General features: G+C 37.3%; 1 protein-coding gene across 4 annotated transcripts in view; it reads left to right on the top strand.

The window, feature by feature from the left end:
* LOC117297929 (dual specificity protein phosphatase CDC14AB-like) overlaps positions 1 to 14,493 on the top strand; it is a 32,823-nt gene that overhangs the window by 5,977 nt on the left and 12,353 nt on the right. For all 4 annotated transcript variants that reach the window (XM_033781115.1, XM_033781117.1, XM_033781116.1 and 1 more), the window contains exons 5-10: positions 1,905 to 1,984; positions 10,065 to 10,194; positions 11,471 to 11,558; positions 11,936 to 12,166; positions 12,892 to 13,030; positions 13,931 to 14,072. In XM_033781115.1, the coding sequence (XP_033637006.1) occupies positions 1,905 to 1,984; positions 10,065 to 10,194; positions 11,471 to 11,558; positions 11,936 to 12,166; positions 12,892 to 13,030; positions 13,931 to 14,072 (810 nt within the window). The remainder of the gene's footprint in view (positions 1 to 1,904; positions 1,985 to 10,064; positions 10,195 to 11,470; positions 11,559 to 11,935; positions 12,167 to 12,891; positions 13,031 to 13,930; positions 14,073 to 14,493) is intronic.

Raw genomic sequence — 14,493 nt, 5'->3', positions numbered from 1 at the left:
TCTAAGTGTAGATTCCCATTCCCCGGAGGCTTTTTCTCAGGTGATCCCATTTGATCTTCCTCCCCCCCCCCCCCCCCCCCCCCCGAGTGTCAAAAGACACACACACAGAACAACATAGAATTTGTGTGTTGGTTTGTTCATCACTTCCACTGGTCTTGGTTGCATGCAAAAAGGAACACTTTGGTTGTACCAGTAGCAGACCTTTTTCTAACACTATTTTCCTGTGACATTTTCAAAGAGATTGCCTGAAACTGGTTGTCTGTAAATTGCCCCATATTTCATAAGGCGATGTACAGTATGCACATTACATTGTAATTTTGAAAAGTTTTAGTTGATGATATTATTGTTCATGTTTTTACAGTGTTTTATGTTGAGATGTGCCCGCTGGGCACTAGTGCCAAATTAATCTCTGAATGTGTCTGTCTCAGACTGTGGGTCAATATCATGCGCTGTAATCTGACTCAGTTTCCCCAAGGGCCGATATCATTGTTGTTATTATATTGCCCGGGGCAACTGGGGCACTTCAGTTGCTTTCAGATCAGTCTTTAGGATCAACAAAAATTTTTCTTTTTTTGTAGACGGAAATTTTTTTCTTCATAAAGGTATAACATTTAAAACATACTTATGTTTTATGTTAAGTGTTCATGAACATGTAGAGGAAGGGTCAATTTTATTTTTATTTTCTACACCGCCCAACAAGCCCTTGGAAATTAATTCAGATTATGTGGTCCTGATCCCACTTTTAATAGTAGAGAAAAACAACACCAAAACATAAACAAATTTGTCTTTTTTATGAGGGATTTTGTGCATGCATCTACATTTGTAAATGTAAATGAAATGTGCTTATTTTGGTTCTGGGCACGTGGCTATCAAAATACAATATATATCGGTTATTTTTTGTTCTTCTCATGCTATTTTTTTGACATTGACAAAATTGTTTACTCTGGTATGAACTTTGCAGTCATTTTACATTGTAGGACTACAGTGTAGGTTGTCTTGAAAATGAAACTAATCAATTTATATTGATTCAGATTATTGACAAATCCTGTACATTGTTGTGTTTGTCAAGTAGTGTCAAGGTCTGTGGGTTTAAATCTGTTTAGTGAAGTATGGTGGCTTCATGCTATTTAAGGACATTTGTCTGAAAGGATATTTTAAAAATGACAATTCATCGTGTATAGATGGACTTACTGACCTGGAATTATGCAATTTGTATTTTTACTTTCTAGTTTCAGCTGCAATGCATTTTTAATAACACAAATCTTCTATCAATCATCAGTCAAGCATTAATTGCTGCAACTTCTTTTGTTATCAAATGGAGTGGGGTTTTTGTTCATGATGAAATTCGGTCATTGTGGATTCTAGTTAATTGTGTTTTTTGTTGTCATCCTTTGTGAGTCACAACAAAGGCTTATTTGAAACACCTGTATGGTGTATGTAGGTTTCCAGTAATGTAGTGTTTTCAGGCTTTTTTTTTTAAATTCTATCTGATTAGTTTTCTAACTTTAGTTTTCTAGTTTAAGACCTGTATTATTCCCAATTTTTTTCATTTAAATTTTTAGTTTATAATATTTAAATAAAAGAAAAATATCTTTTGATTTGTTATACGGTGTTGTTATTATTTGTGGGCTGCAATAAAAAGACCAATTGGTTGCCAGTTCATGTAAATATATACGTTTCAATTGTACATTATAGATTCTAAGCATGTTTCATGTGCATTTATTTTGACCAAAAAATTTCTTGGTGGATTTTGAGCTTTTACCATGTTTACTGGAAACATGCACCAATGATGCCGTTATAAATGTTTTTATTTGTAGCCCTGTTTATAAATGATAACATTACAGACGAGTAAATTTTAAATCGAAAGAGCAGTTCTCTAAAAATGTATTCTTTTTTCCCCGCAGGTGATATATTTGAAGAAAACACCAGAGGAGGCATATCGGCCACTCGTTTGCGGAACAAACCCTCCATATCTTGCATTTAGGTAAGACATTTTTCTTTTCTTTTTCCAATTTCATAATGAAGAGGGATGCTTTATCTTTGTTTCGGTTCCATAATTTTGTTTCAGAAATGACTGAAGTGGAGGACATGTAATAGTATAAATAGACCTTCAATTCTTATTGATTGTTGGCACCTGTCAGTTTTGTTCAAAGTAAACATGTACAGTGTAGATGTCTATTTTCTATTTTTCCCATTACAATTAGTGTACTCAAACTGAGAAGGCATGATATTCTCTCTACTTTTGTCTAGACTACTTGCATCTTTTTTGCAGATTTTGTTGTCCTTGGAAAATTGGAAAACTGCGATTACATTTAATCTCAAAAATTCTACTAAGCCCTGAACAAGTAGGTCAGCCCTTGTCTTAAAAAAAAATGTTCCTACTTTTTTTTTCCCACTGACCAAATATCATGCGTGCTGAGGTTGGAAGGATTTGAGTAGTTCCTTCTTGTGATGATGACAGGCCTGATACTTCACGGAGGCAACGAAGGCGATTGCCTCCGTGTCCCCTGGTCATTGCCTTGGTGCCCTCAAAATGATCCAGTACAAATTTGCAATTTCATCATAGGGTGCCCTTTACCAAGAAAAACATGCCTTGGTGCCCTTGCCCTTTCAACAGCGAAGCATACAGGCCTGTGATGATAAATAACTATTCGTTATCCTAAGGGCATACTGGGAAAAAGACTTCATTCAAGACAGTGTGCATAAATCATGCTCGCACATTCCCGGTTTTTCCCTCTTGACTTTACAAAAGCGCTTGAGTTGTTGAGACTTTACTGTAATTTGGGGCTATACTTACTGTTATTATTATTAGGTGTTTGAAAATAGGCACAATATGGATATGATTTAAGTGCTTCAAGTCCAGGCCTTTTTTATAAATCTACCACGGGAACAAAGTACACATTGTATCAGGGCCCAATTTCAAAGAGCTGATTTTAAACACAAAAATTATGCTTCTTAATTTTCTGCTCAGCAAAAATTAGAAGGAAACCAGTACCGTTTTTGTACAGTACATACATGTAGGGAATGGTTGACTGGTAATCTTATTCTGTCAAAACGTTTTTTTTTTTTTTTTTTTTCGCTTAAAAGCAGCTCTTGATAGTGGACTCCTTTACATTTACCAGCTAGCGTTGAATAATCAGCTTAAATCATGTTCATTAGGAAATTATATTAAGTACAATGTTGTCAAAAGGTAACGCCTGGACTGGATTGTCTACAATCATAATTACCAATTCATACTTTGTTTATGTGAATTACATAAGGCAAAATTACTTTATGTATGCATTGTTGCACACATAGCTTCTCCATGGTTGCATGTAAACACTGCAGGTGTAGGCTACATAGCCTACACATGTGTATTACAAATTCCTGTGCACAAAAGTTTACACTTAAAGCAGGATAAACGCTGGAATTCACAAATCTGCAAGCATGGCAGATTTGTAATGCCTCAGTCTTTACATGGGTCATTGGTTTGGATTGACTGTGAACCATAGGCCTCTAACTCAGCCACAGTCTATTCCATCCCTGTGTGTGTCAAGGTTGTAGGGCCCCTTTAGTAAACAGGTTCTGAGGAGAGACCAGAATAGGTACTATGTATAATATGCCAGAGTGCCAATGAAGGTTAAATGAAAATTGTCCAGGAAAATTATTGTGATTACTTGAAAAGGAACATTCCCACGCTTCTGTACGCCTACACAGTGGTTTTTTTGATTGCCAACACCTCTGTGTAGCGTCCTAGTTACTGTATTATGTTGAACATGTACAAATGTGCATACCTGTGTATGCTTTCATTCATTTTCTCGCATGTGGTGAAAGGTCCTTGTCCCAGATTTTGTTTAGAAAGAAGGAAAAACAAATTATCATTTAATTTAGGTTTCGTTACGGTGTCCTCTGTTCGGAGAAACCTTCACCAGTTGTCGTCAAGCACTTGAGTGAATTAGAAATAACAAGCAGACATTTACTACTATACTACAGGGAAAGTGGGAAATAGGGTAAAAATGCAGCTCAAACCTTGTTAACATGCGCAAAGGTTGGATTTCCAGCGAGTTTTGCCGCAGGGCTCCTTGATTGTGTATATTAATGGAGAGTTCCCTTTCCACTTCTCAAAATTCATTTGTTAAACACATTTCGCTTCTTGTTTTTTTCCCTTTTTATTCAATCATCTAGAGATAAATATATTGGGTCTGTTTTCAATTTTTGTTTTCTTCTTCAGGAAAACCTTCGTGTTTTAGAAGCACGATAGCTACCGTATTGGCTGCATACTATTGATGTGTCCTACTACATGTACATGAACATGTTTAGTTATGCTTGGCATCATTCAATCATGATCCTACATGTAATTTACTCAGCATTTTCGTAACAGCTTCCAATCCCATTGTTACTCTCTGTGGTGTAATGCCCTGACGTGAACAGGAACAACAATCATTTATTATGATTGATAATATCCCTCACAGCTAATAAAATAATAATGGGAACCACATTGTCTGAAATAATGACGATCAAAATGGCGTTCAGTTAAACTTTAAAGAGCTGCCAGTGATTGATTAGTTTTTTAAACTTGTGAGTTGGTTTTTAGGGATTTTAAAATGAAACAATTTGTGTATCATAAGAAAAAAATAAATGAAAGGCCATGTAAGGTGTCTAGACTCTGGGTGTATGTTTTCATTCTAAACCTGGTGCTAATAATAACAAATATTTTGTTTTAGATTTTATGATTTAGTTAATTTTGCTGTTTGGGAGGAAGTTTGATTTTTGTTGTTGGTACATACAGTTATAATAACATGTCATTTGTTATCTTTATACCTTTATCTAATACAGAAAAATACACCATTAAAAGTTTGTTAAATAATACAAAGTTCATTTATTTACATTGTGGTAATACTATAACACAAACAGGCACAAACAAGGTCCTTGCTAGCTACACTGTGACCTATCTAGTTTATCTTTAAAGGCAATTGTCAAAGACTAGCCTTTGGAGTTGGTGTATCTCAACATACATAAAATAACTAACCTGTGAAAATTTGAGCTTAATCGGCCATCGAAGCTGCGAGATAATAATAAAAGAAAAAAAACATTGTCACACGAAGTTGTGTGCGTTTATATGGTTGATTTCGAGACCTCAATTCGTGGAAAATTATTTCTTTCTCGAAAACTGTGGCACTTCAGAGGAAGCCTTTTCTCACAATGTTTATACCATCAACCTCTCCCCATATTACTCATCACTAAGCAACGTTTTATGTTAATAATTATTTTGAGTAAATACCAATAGTGTCCACTGCCTTTAATGATTTTGGTTTTGTACCTTCACACCAAGTGTGATAAGTGTCATACTACATGTGGTTTATCTTGTTTGATATGAAACCAAACTTCGTAATGGCCGAGCAAATATCAACTTGTAATATATAACTCCGTCACCTTGGATGACAACTGATTCTAATCAGTGTTGTGCACTATTTGGGTAGATTAATATGCAAGTGCCGACTGCCCAATGGGGCAATTTCATATTGCTCCTTAGTGGACAAGCAACTTTTCATGCATGTACATGTACCATTTGCATGGTTTCGTCTTTCATTTTTGCACATTTTAAAGCACGTTAGCATGCATTCCAAGTGCTATGATGAAATGAAAACTGTGCAGTTAGCACAAAAACGGCCATTAAGCAGCTCTATGAAAGTAGCCCTGGTGCTAGGCCCTACTTCCACAAATAATCAAGAATGTTTTGCTGATAAAAGTATTTTGGTTGGAATGTCTGAATGTTGAAACTGACTTACATACATCCGTATGTACATCATGTAAAGGTAATGACTTATTACCTGTTATTACCACTTGTTATGAAGACGAGATTCATCTTCTGAGATTTTGCAAAATGGGAAATGACGTCACAAACTTACAAAGTTTGCACAATATTCTGAATTATATACATGTAGCACTGGCACTAGGGCAATGGCGTTGAAAGTGCAAAGGCCTGGCACCTCTGTAAGGAAAATCCAAGGCATTAACCGAATTTGACAGCTACATGTATATACAGCAACGCCTAACATTTTAAGTGCACCGCTCATAGTGGCTACAAGATTATTGCGCCATCATGCATTTGACGTTCTTAGCAATATCCTTCCAATTTAGAAGCGGCTTAAATTTGTTCTGGAAAAAATTGTTTTGTACAAATGATAAAAATACATTTCATGATAACAAGGGATTCACTAACAGGGACTATTCTAATGATTGCCTTTTATGGAGTTGTTTAGAACATGTACACACCGCATGTTTGTTGTTTTTGCATTTACTTTACAATTGAAATATGAACTTCGATGAAGGTCCAGTTTGGATCATTCTTATTGCAAATTTTAGTAGATAATTTCCCAATGTACGTAATAAGTGTATTGTGTACTAGTGCTGGGCGAATAGTGAAATTTTGGTATTCGGTTACCGCTGACCAACTCTCCGAAATTAACCGGATATTCGAATAGTTTTTTTCGTCGCTAGAGGGCGCTATAAAAATAAATAAATTTAAAATATATGTATTTTTTTACCGCTAGAGGGCACTGTTCATTTGTGAATGAGTTCTTATGGGCGGATTGATATTAGTTTTAGACAGTGTCACTCGGATCATTCATAAAAATAACCAGATCTAATTTAAAGATGGCGATTTGCTAATTCTTTTGATCGCGATTGACTCTAGGTGAAGGAAAACTTTCGTAATCTTTGAACATATTACGTCACAAATGTCATGTTGTTTTAACTCTTCACGGAGGTAAGCATAGTTAAATACTTAATTTATGCTGTTTTATGCTGTCTTAATAGAAGTTTCTTAAGGATTCAGACAAAACATTCCTTTCAGTTGTCGCCCGACGCCCGCGACTATCCGGTTTATAAATAGGTATTCGCGCCCATTGCGGATATCCGATTAAGAAAAAAAAGGCATTCGCGGTTACGGATAGGAAAACCTATTCGCCATTAACCGAATATTCGAATTATTCGCCCAGGCCTATTGTGTACATGTACATGCCACAGCCATTCAACTGACGAAAGTTTTGCAATATACACATTTAATAAAAAGGTTGTAATGTCACATTGCAACTTGTTGCATGACAGAACATCAAGGAAACTGCTCATTGTACATGGACCATTTACATGTAAAACAGAGATCCACAATGCCATAACAACATACATGTAGCGTTTTCAAGTATGATCACTCAGTGTGCTGCATTCAAATACCCAATAGCCACCTGTTGCCAGTTGCCTGGTAACACAAGCCCCAAGCCCATTTGTTCATGGTCCTTGTTATACAGTGTCTGTTCCTATCTATTACAGCTTTTGTATGCTGTGTTTGTTATGAGAGATTTACTCTGAGCTGGTGTTTCAATGGCTGTGTGAAACCCCTGTAAGTGTGTACAAACAAACCGGGATTACCAGTTTCGTAGGGTTGTTATGGACATTAATATACCTGTGGCTAGCACAGGTACTTGTGTCTGGTCTGACTGTAAAGTGAACAATGTTTTTGTATACACTGGAAGGATCAAATTTGATTGGGTGATTTTGAGGAGTTAACAAATGATTGTAAAGAAATTATTAACGGTTATAGTTTATCATGAGGCTGGTTTAAAGGTGATATTTGTGTAGAAGTTTAAATATCTACCTGGAGGTGTTATTGACACTGTTTATACATGTAACTGTAAACTGATCTCTTCCAAGTTATGTAATTTGTTCAATGGTAGATCTGTAAAGAGTTGTGTTTAGTCTGAAAAGGTGACTAGAACTTGATCACTTACTTGTCCAAGGAGGAACCCAGGCCTAATATCGTATCTAGATAAGTTCTGTTTTTTTTTTTTTAAAGCACAGTTGTCAAAAATATGTTTTTTTGTTGCTTCAAGCAAAATAAGCAGGAAGCCAGTTGCAAATGGTACAGTAAATACGGTATGGTATTTTGGCTGATATATGTAAAAACAGTATTAAATATTGTCTGGTTTCCGAGCACAAATATTGTGCTGAGCTTAATTGTGGTGCAAAAGCTGCTATTTGTAAATGGACCCACTTGGGCTTCAAGCACAAACTTCAGACCAGGGATACATCAAGTACATGTACGGCCTACAGTTAAGATTACAATGTATAGACCCCACATGTACCCTACATCAGTATGCAAATTACAATACTTGGCCTCTAAAACGTTGACTTGTTAATTGACTCCCTTGATAGATTTCTAAAGCGTTGCCGCATGATATATAACATGGTACGTACATACGTACGTGTGCGTGTACAGGTATTGTTGTGTACCACCTCTTCTGTACAGTTCTTAAATTTCATACAATGCCAATTGTACATGTAGGTCTACCTGTGCCAGACTAAGATGTGTATCGGCAAATTCGTTTCAATAGTGTGACCCCTCCATAGTGTGACAAATACAGAATAAACTCTGCCGAGTGCACTAAATAACAAATGCAGAATAGCTTCCACTCTGGAACTCCACCTCCTGCACTTTTTTTCCCCCAATCTAATTTTCAACTCCAGGCTGACGCCTGTAGTCATCCCACAAAGCCCCTGTCATTATTAATTTTCCCAAGGGCAAGCTTGTTCCATACGAAGTGGGTCAAGACATCTTGAGCATGAAAATTCTCAAGATCATGTAGTGTAGGCTCGGATGCATAGTAGTGCATAAATATTGCGGAATGCCAATACTGTTGATGCACGGTGAACAGTGCACATTACTGGCTTGAGATGAATTGTAGACTGTTGACAGCGCATGTTTATATCTGTACTGTTCCTACACTAAACATCTGTACACAAATCAAGGTGGCGGAAACTAAATGATAAATGATATGATCATTTGGACAGGCTAGGTGAATAACAGAAAATACCGTTTTACAATCTAGGTTCTTATTCAGAATACATTGCATGATGATGTAAAGAACCACTGTACACATATGTACACGGCCTGTATGCTTCGTTTTTTAAAGGGTAAGGGCAGAGTGCACCAAGGCATTTTCTCCTTGGTAAAGGGCACCCTACATGTACCGTACTGTGAGGAAATCATAAATTACTACTGGAGCTTTTTCGCCTTTGTTGCCTCCGTGAAATATTGGACCTTTTGTACAGTAGTTTACCCTCAAGGAAGAGTAGAATGACCCACTTTGTGCAATTTGTAAACAAATCGTTAACATTGATACTGAGGCTATGCTTTATGTTTACATGTCACAATGACTTGATTAATATCAGATCCATCAACATTTGACTGACTGACTCTAGTGCTTAAAATTAATACGACAAATTTGTTACATTAAATCTATAATCGTTACGACCTTTTCACACTATCGACCTCTGACTCTTGTTTAAATTTACACTTGTCAACTCCATATTGACTCGTGTAAACCTCTGCTTATACTAGCTGTGTGCAAAATCAGGTTGTAGGTTTTCACACTGCCCTGGTCCTACACTGTACATACATGTACATGGGTCAAAGCAGAAAGCTCCCATACTACAGTTTGCGTATGGCACTATACGCACACTCTGAACGATTTGAAATCAAACCCAGCGGTGTTAACACTATTCCTTTCAACACGTATTGGAATTTTTGACACGGATCAAGATTTCTCATTCCACCTCCCGAGCAGTGTTGGTTTTCAACACTGATCAGGCGCTTTACACTGATCAACAGCGTGTTGAAATGTTGAGGCAGAAAAAGATCAGTCCAGAGCAAACGGATCGGACCGTGTCCACAAGATTTTCTTTAGTGTGAAAGGGCCTACATATGCCTACGTAAAGAGTTTTTCTGTATTGCAAGACAGTTCTTGATGATGTTTTTTTTAACATACAGACTGATACAGACTGATATTCAGACATGTACAGACTGATATTCACAAGCAGTTTGCCTCTGTGCCCCCTTGACAGTGCCTTGATGCCACTTCAAATGTCCCAGTAGAAATTTACATTTCCTCATAAGAGGTGCCCTTTACAAAAGAAACTCTGACATGCCCTGTATAGGCCTGTAGGTATACCAACCATTGGAGCCCATATTGCAAGAATATTTTAACAAGTTTAATTAATTTATATTGTTTTGTTTCATTTTTCTTCAGGGATGCTTCATACGGTGCTTGCACGTACAACCTTACTCTCCTTGACTGCCTGAAAGCCACAGATAAAGCAATAATTCACAACTTCCTCAACTTTGAAACCTTCGACGTGGAAGAGTACGAGCACTATGAGGTATGTTGAAAATAGTTAATTCCAGCGATCAGTGTCTTTCATTTCATTCAAAGGCAAAGTGTACATGTACCTGTGGTTTTTCCGGAAACGTTTGTTTGTTTTAATCCTGTATCAATGTACATAAGTATACAATAAAACAAACCTGTGAAAATTTCATTTCAAAAGGTGGTCACATTTTTTTTAAAGATATCGCTGAAAATCTGGAGCAAATATGTCCACTCAGGAAGAATAATTCCGATCCACAATCTAAGATGAGAAGGGTTACTGCTCTCGTATTAAATCTGTTTACATAACTTCAAAATGAAGAGTTTCTCAAAATGCTTTAGCTGCAGTTGTAGGCTTCTACTAACCAAAACATTAATTTTAAGAGTGGTTACCAAACTTAAACCTTAGGGAAGGTACACGTTTGGTAATTACTCGAAACAAATATTAACTTAAAAACTGACTTGGTAACGAGCATTAGAGAGCTCTTGATAGTATAAAAACATTGTGGGAAACGACTCCCTCTGAAGTAATGTAGTTTTTGAGAAAGAGGTAATTTCTCACTAAAATAATAAAAGACTTCTAGCTAGAATCTTTTATTCTTATCTGAAAGCACACAAATTTGTCCAACAAGGGTGTTGTCATTTTCTCGCAACTTCGATGACAGATTGAGCCCAAATTTTCACAGGCTTGTTATTTTATGCATATGATGGGATACACCAAGTGAGAAGACTGGTCTTTGACAATTTCCAAACGTGTACCTTCCCTTTAAACAAGTGAAATAACTACATGCAGAACAACGCCATGGTTACTGTTTTTCAGAACCAACCTGTCAGGGATTTTATTTGTTTCGTAGTAGACAATGGTTGAGAAATAATGGTACAGAATCTTGCAATTTGTTATGATAACATCATATAAACACAGGCATGCAACTGTGCAAGGTTAAGTGTGGTTTGGCTATTTCCTTTGTTTTTTCGCAAACTTTCATTTCTGGAAATACTAAAAAAATAAAATCACAATTGTATGAACATAGGTATTGTATTATTGCTAAATGACATGTTCATTTACATTAAAGGCACTGGACACTATTGGTAGTTACTCAAAATAATAGTTAGCATAAACAACTTGGTAACAGGCAATGGAGAGATGATGATAGTATAAACCATTGTGATTACCAATTGAGTCCCAATTTTCACAGATTTGTTATTTTATGCATTTTGGGATACACCAAGTGAGAATACGTACTTGGCCCAATTTTTTTTCTGGTATTAACAACTTTTAAATTGTTTAACAGAGAGTGGAAAACGGTGACTTCAACTGGATCCTACCTGGAAAGTTCCTTGCCTTTAGCGGGCCTCATCCCAAGAGCAAGATAGAAAATGGTAATACAATTATTCAACATGAGATAATTTGAGGGGTCCAATTTAGTCGCTAGGCAGAAAATACTGCTTTAGAAGCAAATTTCTTTCCTGTAAGCACAACAACTTGCTTAGCACAAAAAACTCCAGCCAGAGTACCATACAATTAACTGTTCCTGCAACTGGTACCCCACTGAATTCTTGCTTAGCCAATCAATTTGCTAAACAGAATTGTCTGCTTGACAGCTTTATGACCAAGGTTCATTAGGGCCAAGTTCATTAGTTCGATCAGCAGTCACGTGACCTGTAGTAGTTATTACTATATCTTGAATTGTCAAGGGCAAGGTTAAATTAATATTTTCTAATTATTTTATTTTGTTTAATTTTTCTTTACCAACCAGGATATCCATTACATGCCCCCGAGGCGTACTTCCCGTACTTCCGGAAGAACAACATCACGACGATAGTCCGGCTCAACAAGAAGATCTACGATGCCAGGCGATTCACAGATGCTGGATTCGATCACTACGATCTGTTCTTTATTGACGGCAGCACACCCAGTGACGCAATCGTTCAGCAGTTCCTCACGATAGCGGAGAATGCTGAGGGCGGTCTTGCTGTGCATTGTAAAGGTAAAAAACACGATTACAAATAAAATTTGTTTTCTTTTATTTCTCAGTTCGTTGTCTTGTTATTAAAATTAATTAAAACACGTTTACCCTGGTCATTTCTTGATTAGCCACGAAACTTGTTAAGCAGAATTTGCTTAATGGCAGTATTAATTAAAATACAACTGTTGATCATTGGTATCTTTGTGCTGTGACTGGTACCATGGTCATTTCTTGCTTAGCCAAAAAATGTGCTAAGCAGAATTTTTTGCTGAACGGCTTTATTAATGAAAATACAACTGTTGACATTTGGACCCTTTGGGTTGATTTTCACAGATTTGTTATTTTATGCGTACATGTACATTATCGTAAACCAAATACTGGTCTTTAGCAACTACCAAAAGTGACCAGCCGCCGACTTCACGAAACTCTAGGATTAATCCTGTCTCGAGTTAGGACAAGTAACGTGTCCTAACTTAGCATGGGTTCAATGCATCCTAACGTCTTCGGATAGGGAACTTAACTCGTCCTAAGTGCTAAGATTAATCCTAAGTTAGGATGAGTTTGGTGAAATCAACGGCAGTGCCTTTACGGGGATGCTAATTTGCCTCCAACGTTGCTGTTTGTACGTGGTTTCATTCAAGTTTTGAAGAATGGAAATACTGTTATTGAAATGTTGACACTGCTACGATTTTGACTTTATCCCTTATTTTCCATCCCCCATTTTTCCATCCCCCCCCCCCCCCTAGCTGGCCTTGGAAGGACAGGTACCCTAATAGGATGTTACATGATGAAGCACTATCGTATGACAGCAGCTGAGTGTATAGCCTGGTTACGGATAACCAGACCAGGATCCGTCATCGGACCCCAGCAACACTTCATGGAGGAGTGAGTAATACACATGATGTTTCTGATTAGGGGGTATTTCCTTTTAGTACAAGGCTTGGATTAGTAAACCCTTGTTGAGTTGAGTGTTATGCTTGGGTTGATCCCTCATTGTAGGTGTGTCCGGTCTAGCTCATTGGACTGGAGGGGGGGGGGGGGTTGTCGGAGTGTTGGCCAGGTTCCTGGTTATGTCATGTGTGTCCCTGAGCAAGACATTTTTAGACATGTTTTTGTGTCTCATCGCCCGGGAGTAAATAGGTACCTGGTGCCCAGGAGGGGAGAGGTTGCTGATGTGAATGGTTAGCAACCTGTTGGCCTCGTTGGCTGCCGCTGCTGCATACTACCAAGGAGTTGAGAGTGATGCAAGTGTGCTTAAGGTCCATTTATTAGGAGCAGTGATAGCCAAGGGTATGAATAGTAGCAGGGATAGCGAAGGGTGTTTGGATGGGATTCAAAGTGCTTAAAAAATTTCCTTTCGATATCATCAGGCATGATTTTATTCCTACTTTACATGTAGTTTGATATCGGATTGTTTTGCACTGAGCATGAAATATCTCTTTAAACCACACCATGTGTAACTGTAGGTCAGCCCTTGTACTCTGTAAAATATTCCTACCTTTTTTCCCATGGACCAAATATCATAAAGAGTAGCCAATATTCGTGTCTCCTATAACTAGAGGTACATGTACATGTATTGAAAACCTAAAAATTCTGCTGTTCTTCTTTTAATTTTCTTTAACGCATATTGACCCAATTCGACTGACGTAATTCTTTGGTTGATATTATATCGTCCGACCCAAGTCCAAGTCACCGACTAAAGTCAACAACACTGCTAAATAATGTTTACTGCAGTGTACCATCATCGTCCGCTATGTTTACATTTGTTGTTTCCCTCCTTTCCAGGAAGCAAGCCAGTATGTGGGTTCAAGGAGATATATCCCGATCCAAGACCAGGAAGGGTCAGATGAACTACAAGCAAGGGGTGTCACACATCCTCAGGGCTGTGGATGACATATCAATCACAGACAACGACCACTCATATGAGGTAATCATTCAGAAAATTGTTGCGGAGAAGTTACTGCTTAGCACAAATTTGCAGGGGATCAGATACAAGCAATTACATTTAGGTTTAAGCTGGGAACTATACATGAAGCTGTGAATAAAAAGGCATGAAGCTGTTAAGCAGAAAATTCTGCTGAGCAAATTTATTTGCTAATCAAGAAATGTGTGGGCTTCCAGTCACAGAATTGGTAACTGTATGGTATTCTGGCTGGGTTTTTTGAAAGCAAGATTTGGTTGTGCTTAGCAAGTTTTTGTGCTTACCTTCTTTATGAAATTAGACCCTGGTGCTAAGGCCTTATTTTATGTCTTAAAGTCACAAAGATCATGATTATTTGATTGTCTGGAACAGATGTACTGTAAGCCAGCCAATTAATAGCATAAGTGTTTAATAGATGTTAAATTTG

The sequence above is a fragment of the Asterias rubens genome, chromosome 12, assembly GCF_902459465.1.
Source record: "Asterias rubens chromosome 12, eAstRub1.3, whole genome shotgun sequence".
Taxonomy (NCBI): Eukaryota; Metazoa; Echinodermata; class Asteroidea; order Forcipulatida; family Asteriidae; genus Asterias; species Asterias rubens.
This window is presented reverse-complemented; position numbering and strand designations above follow the sequence as displayed.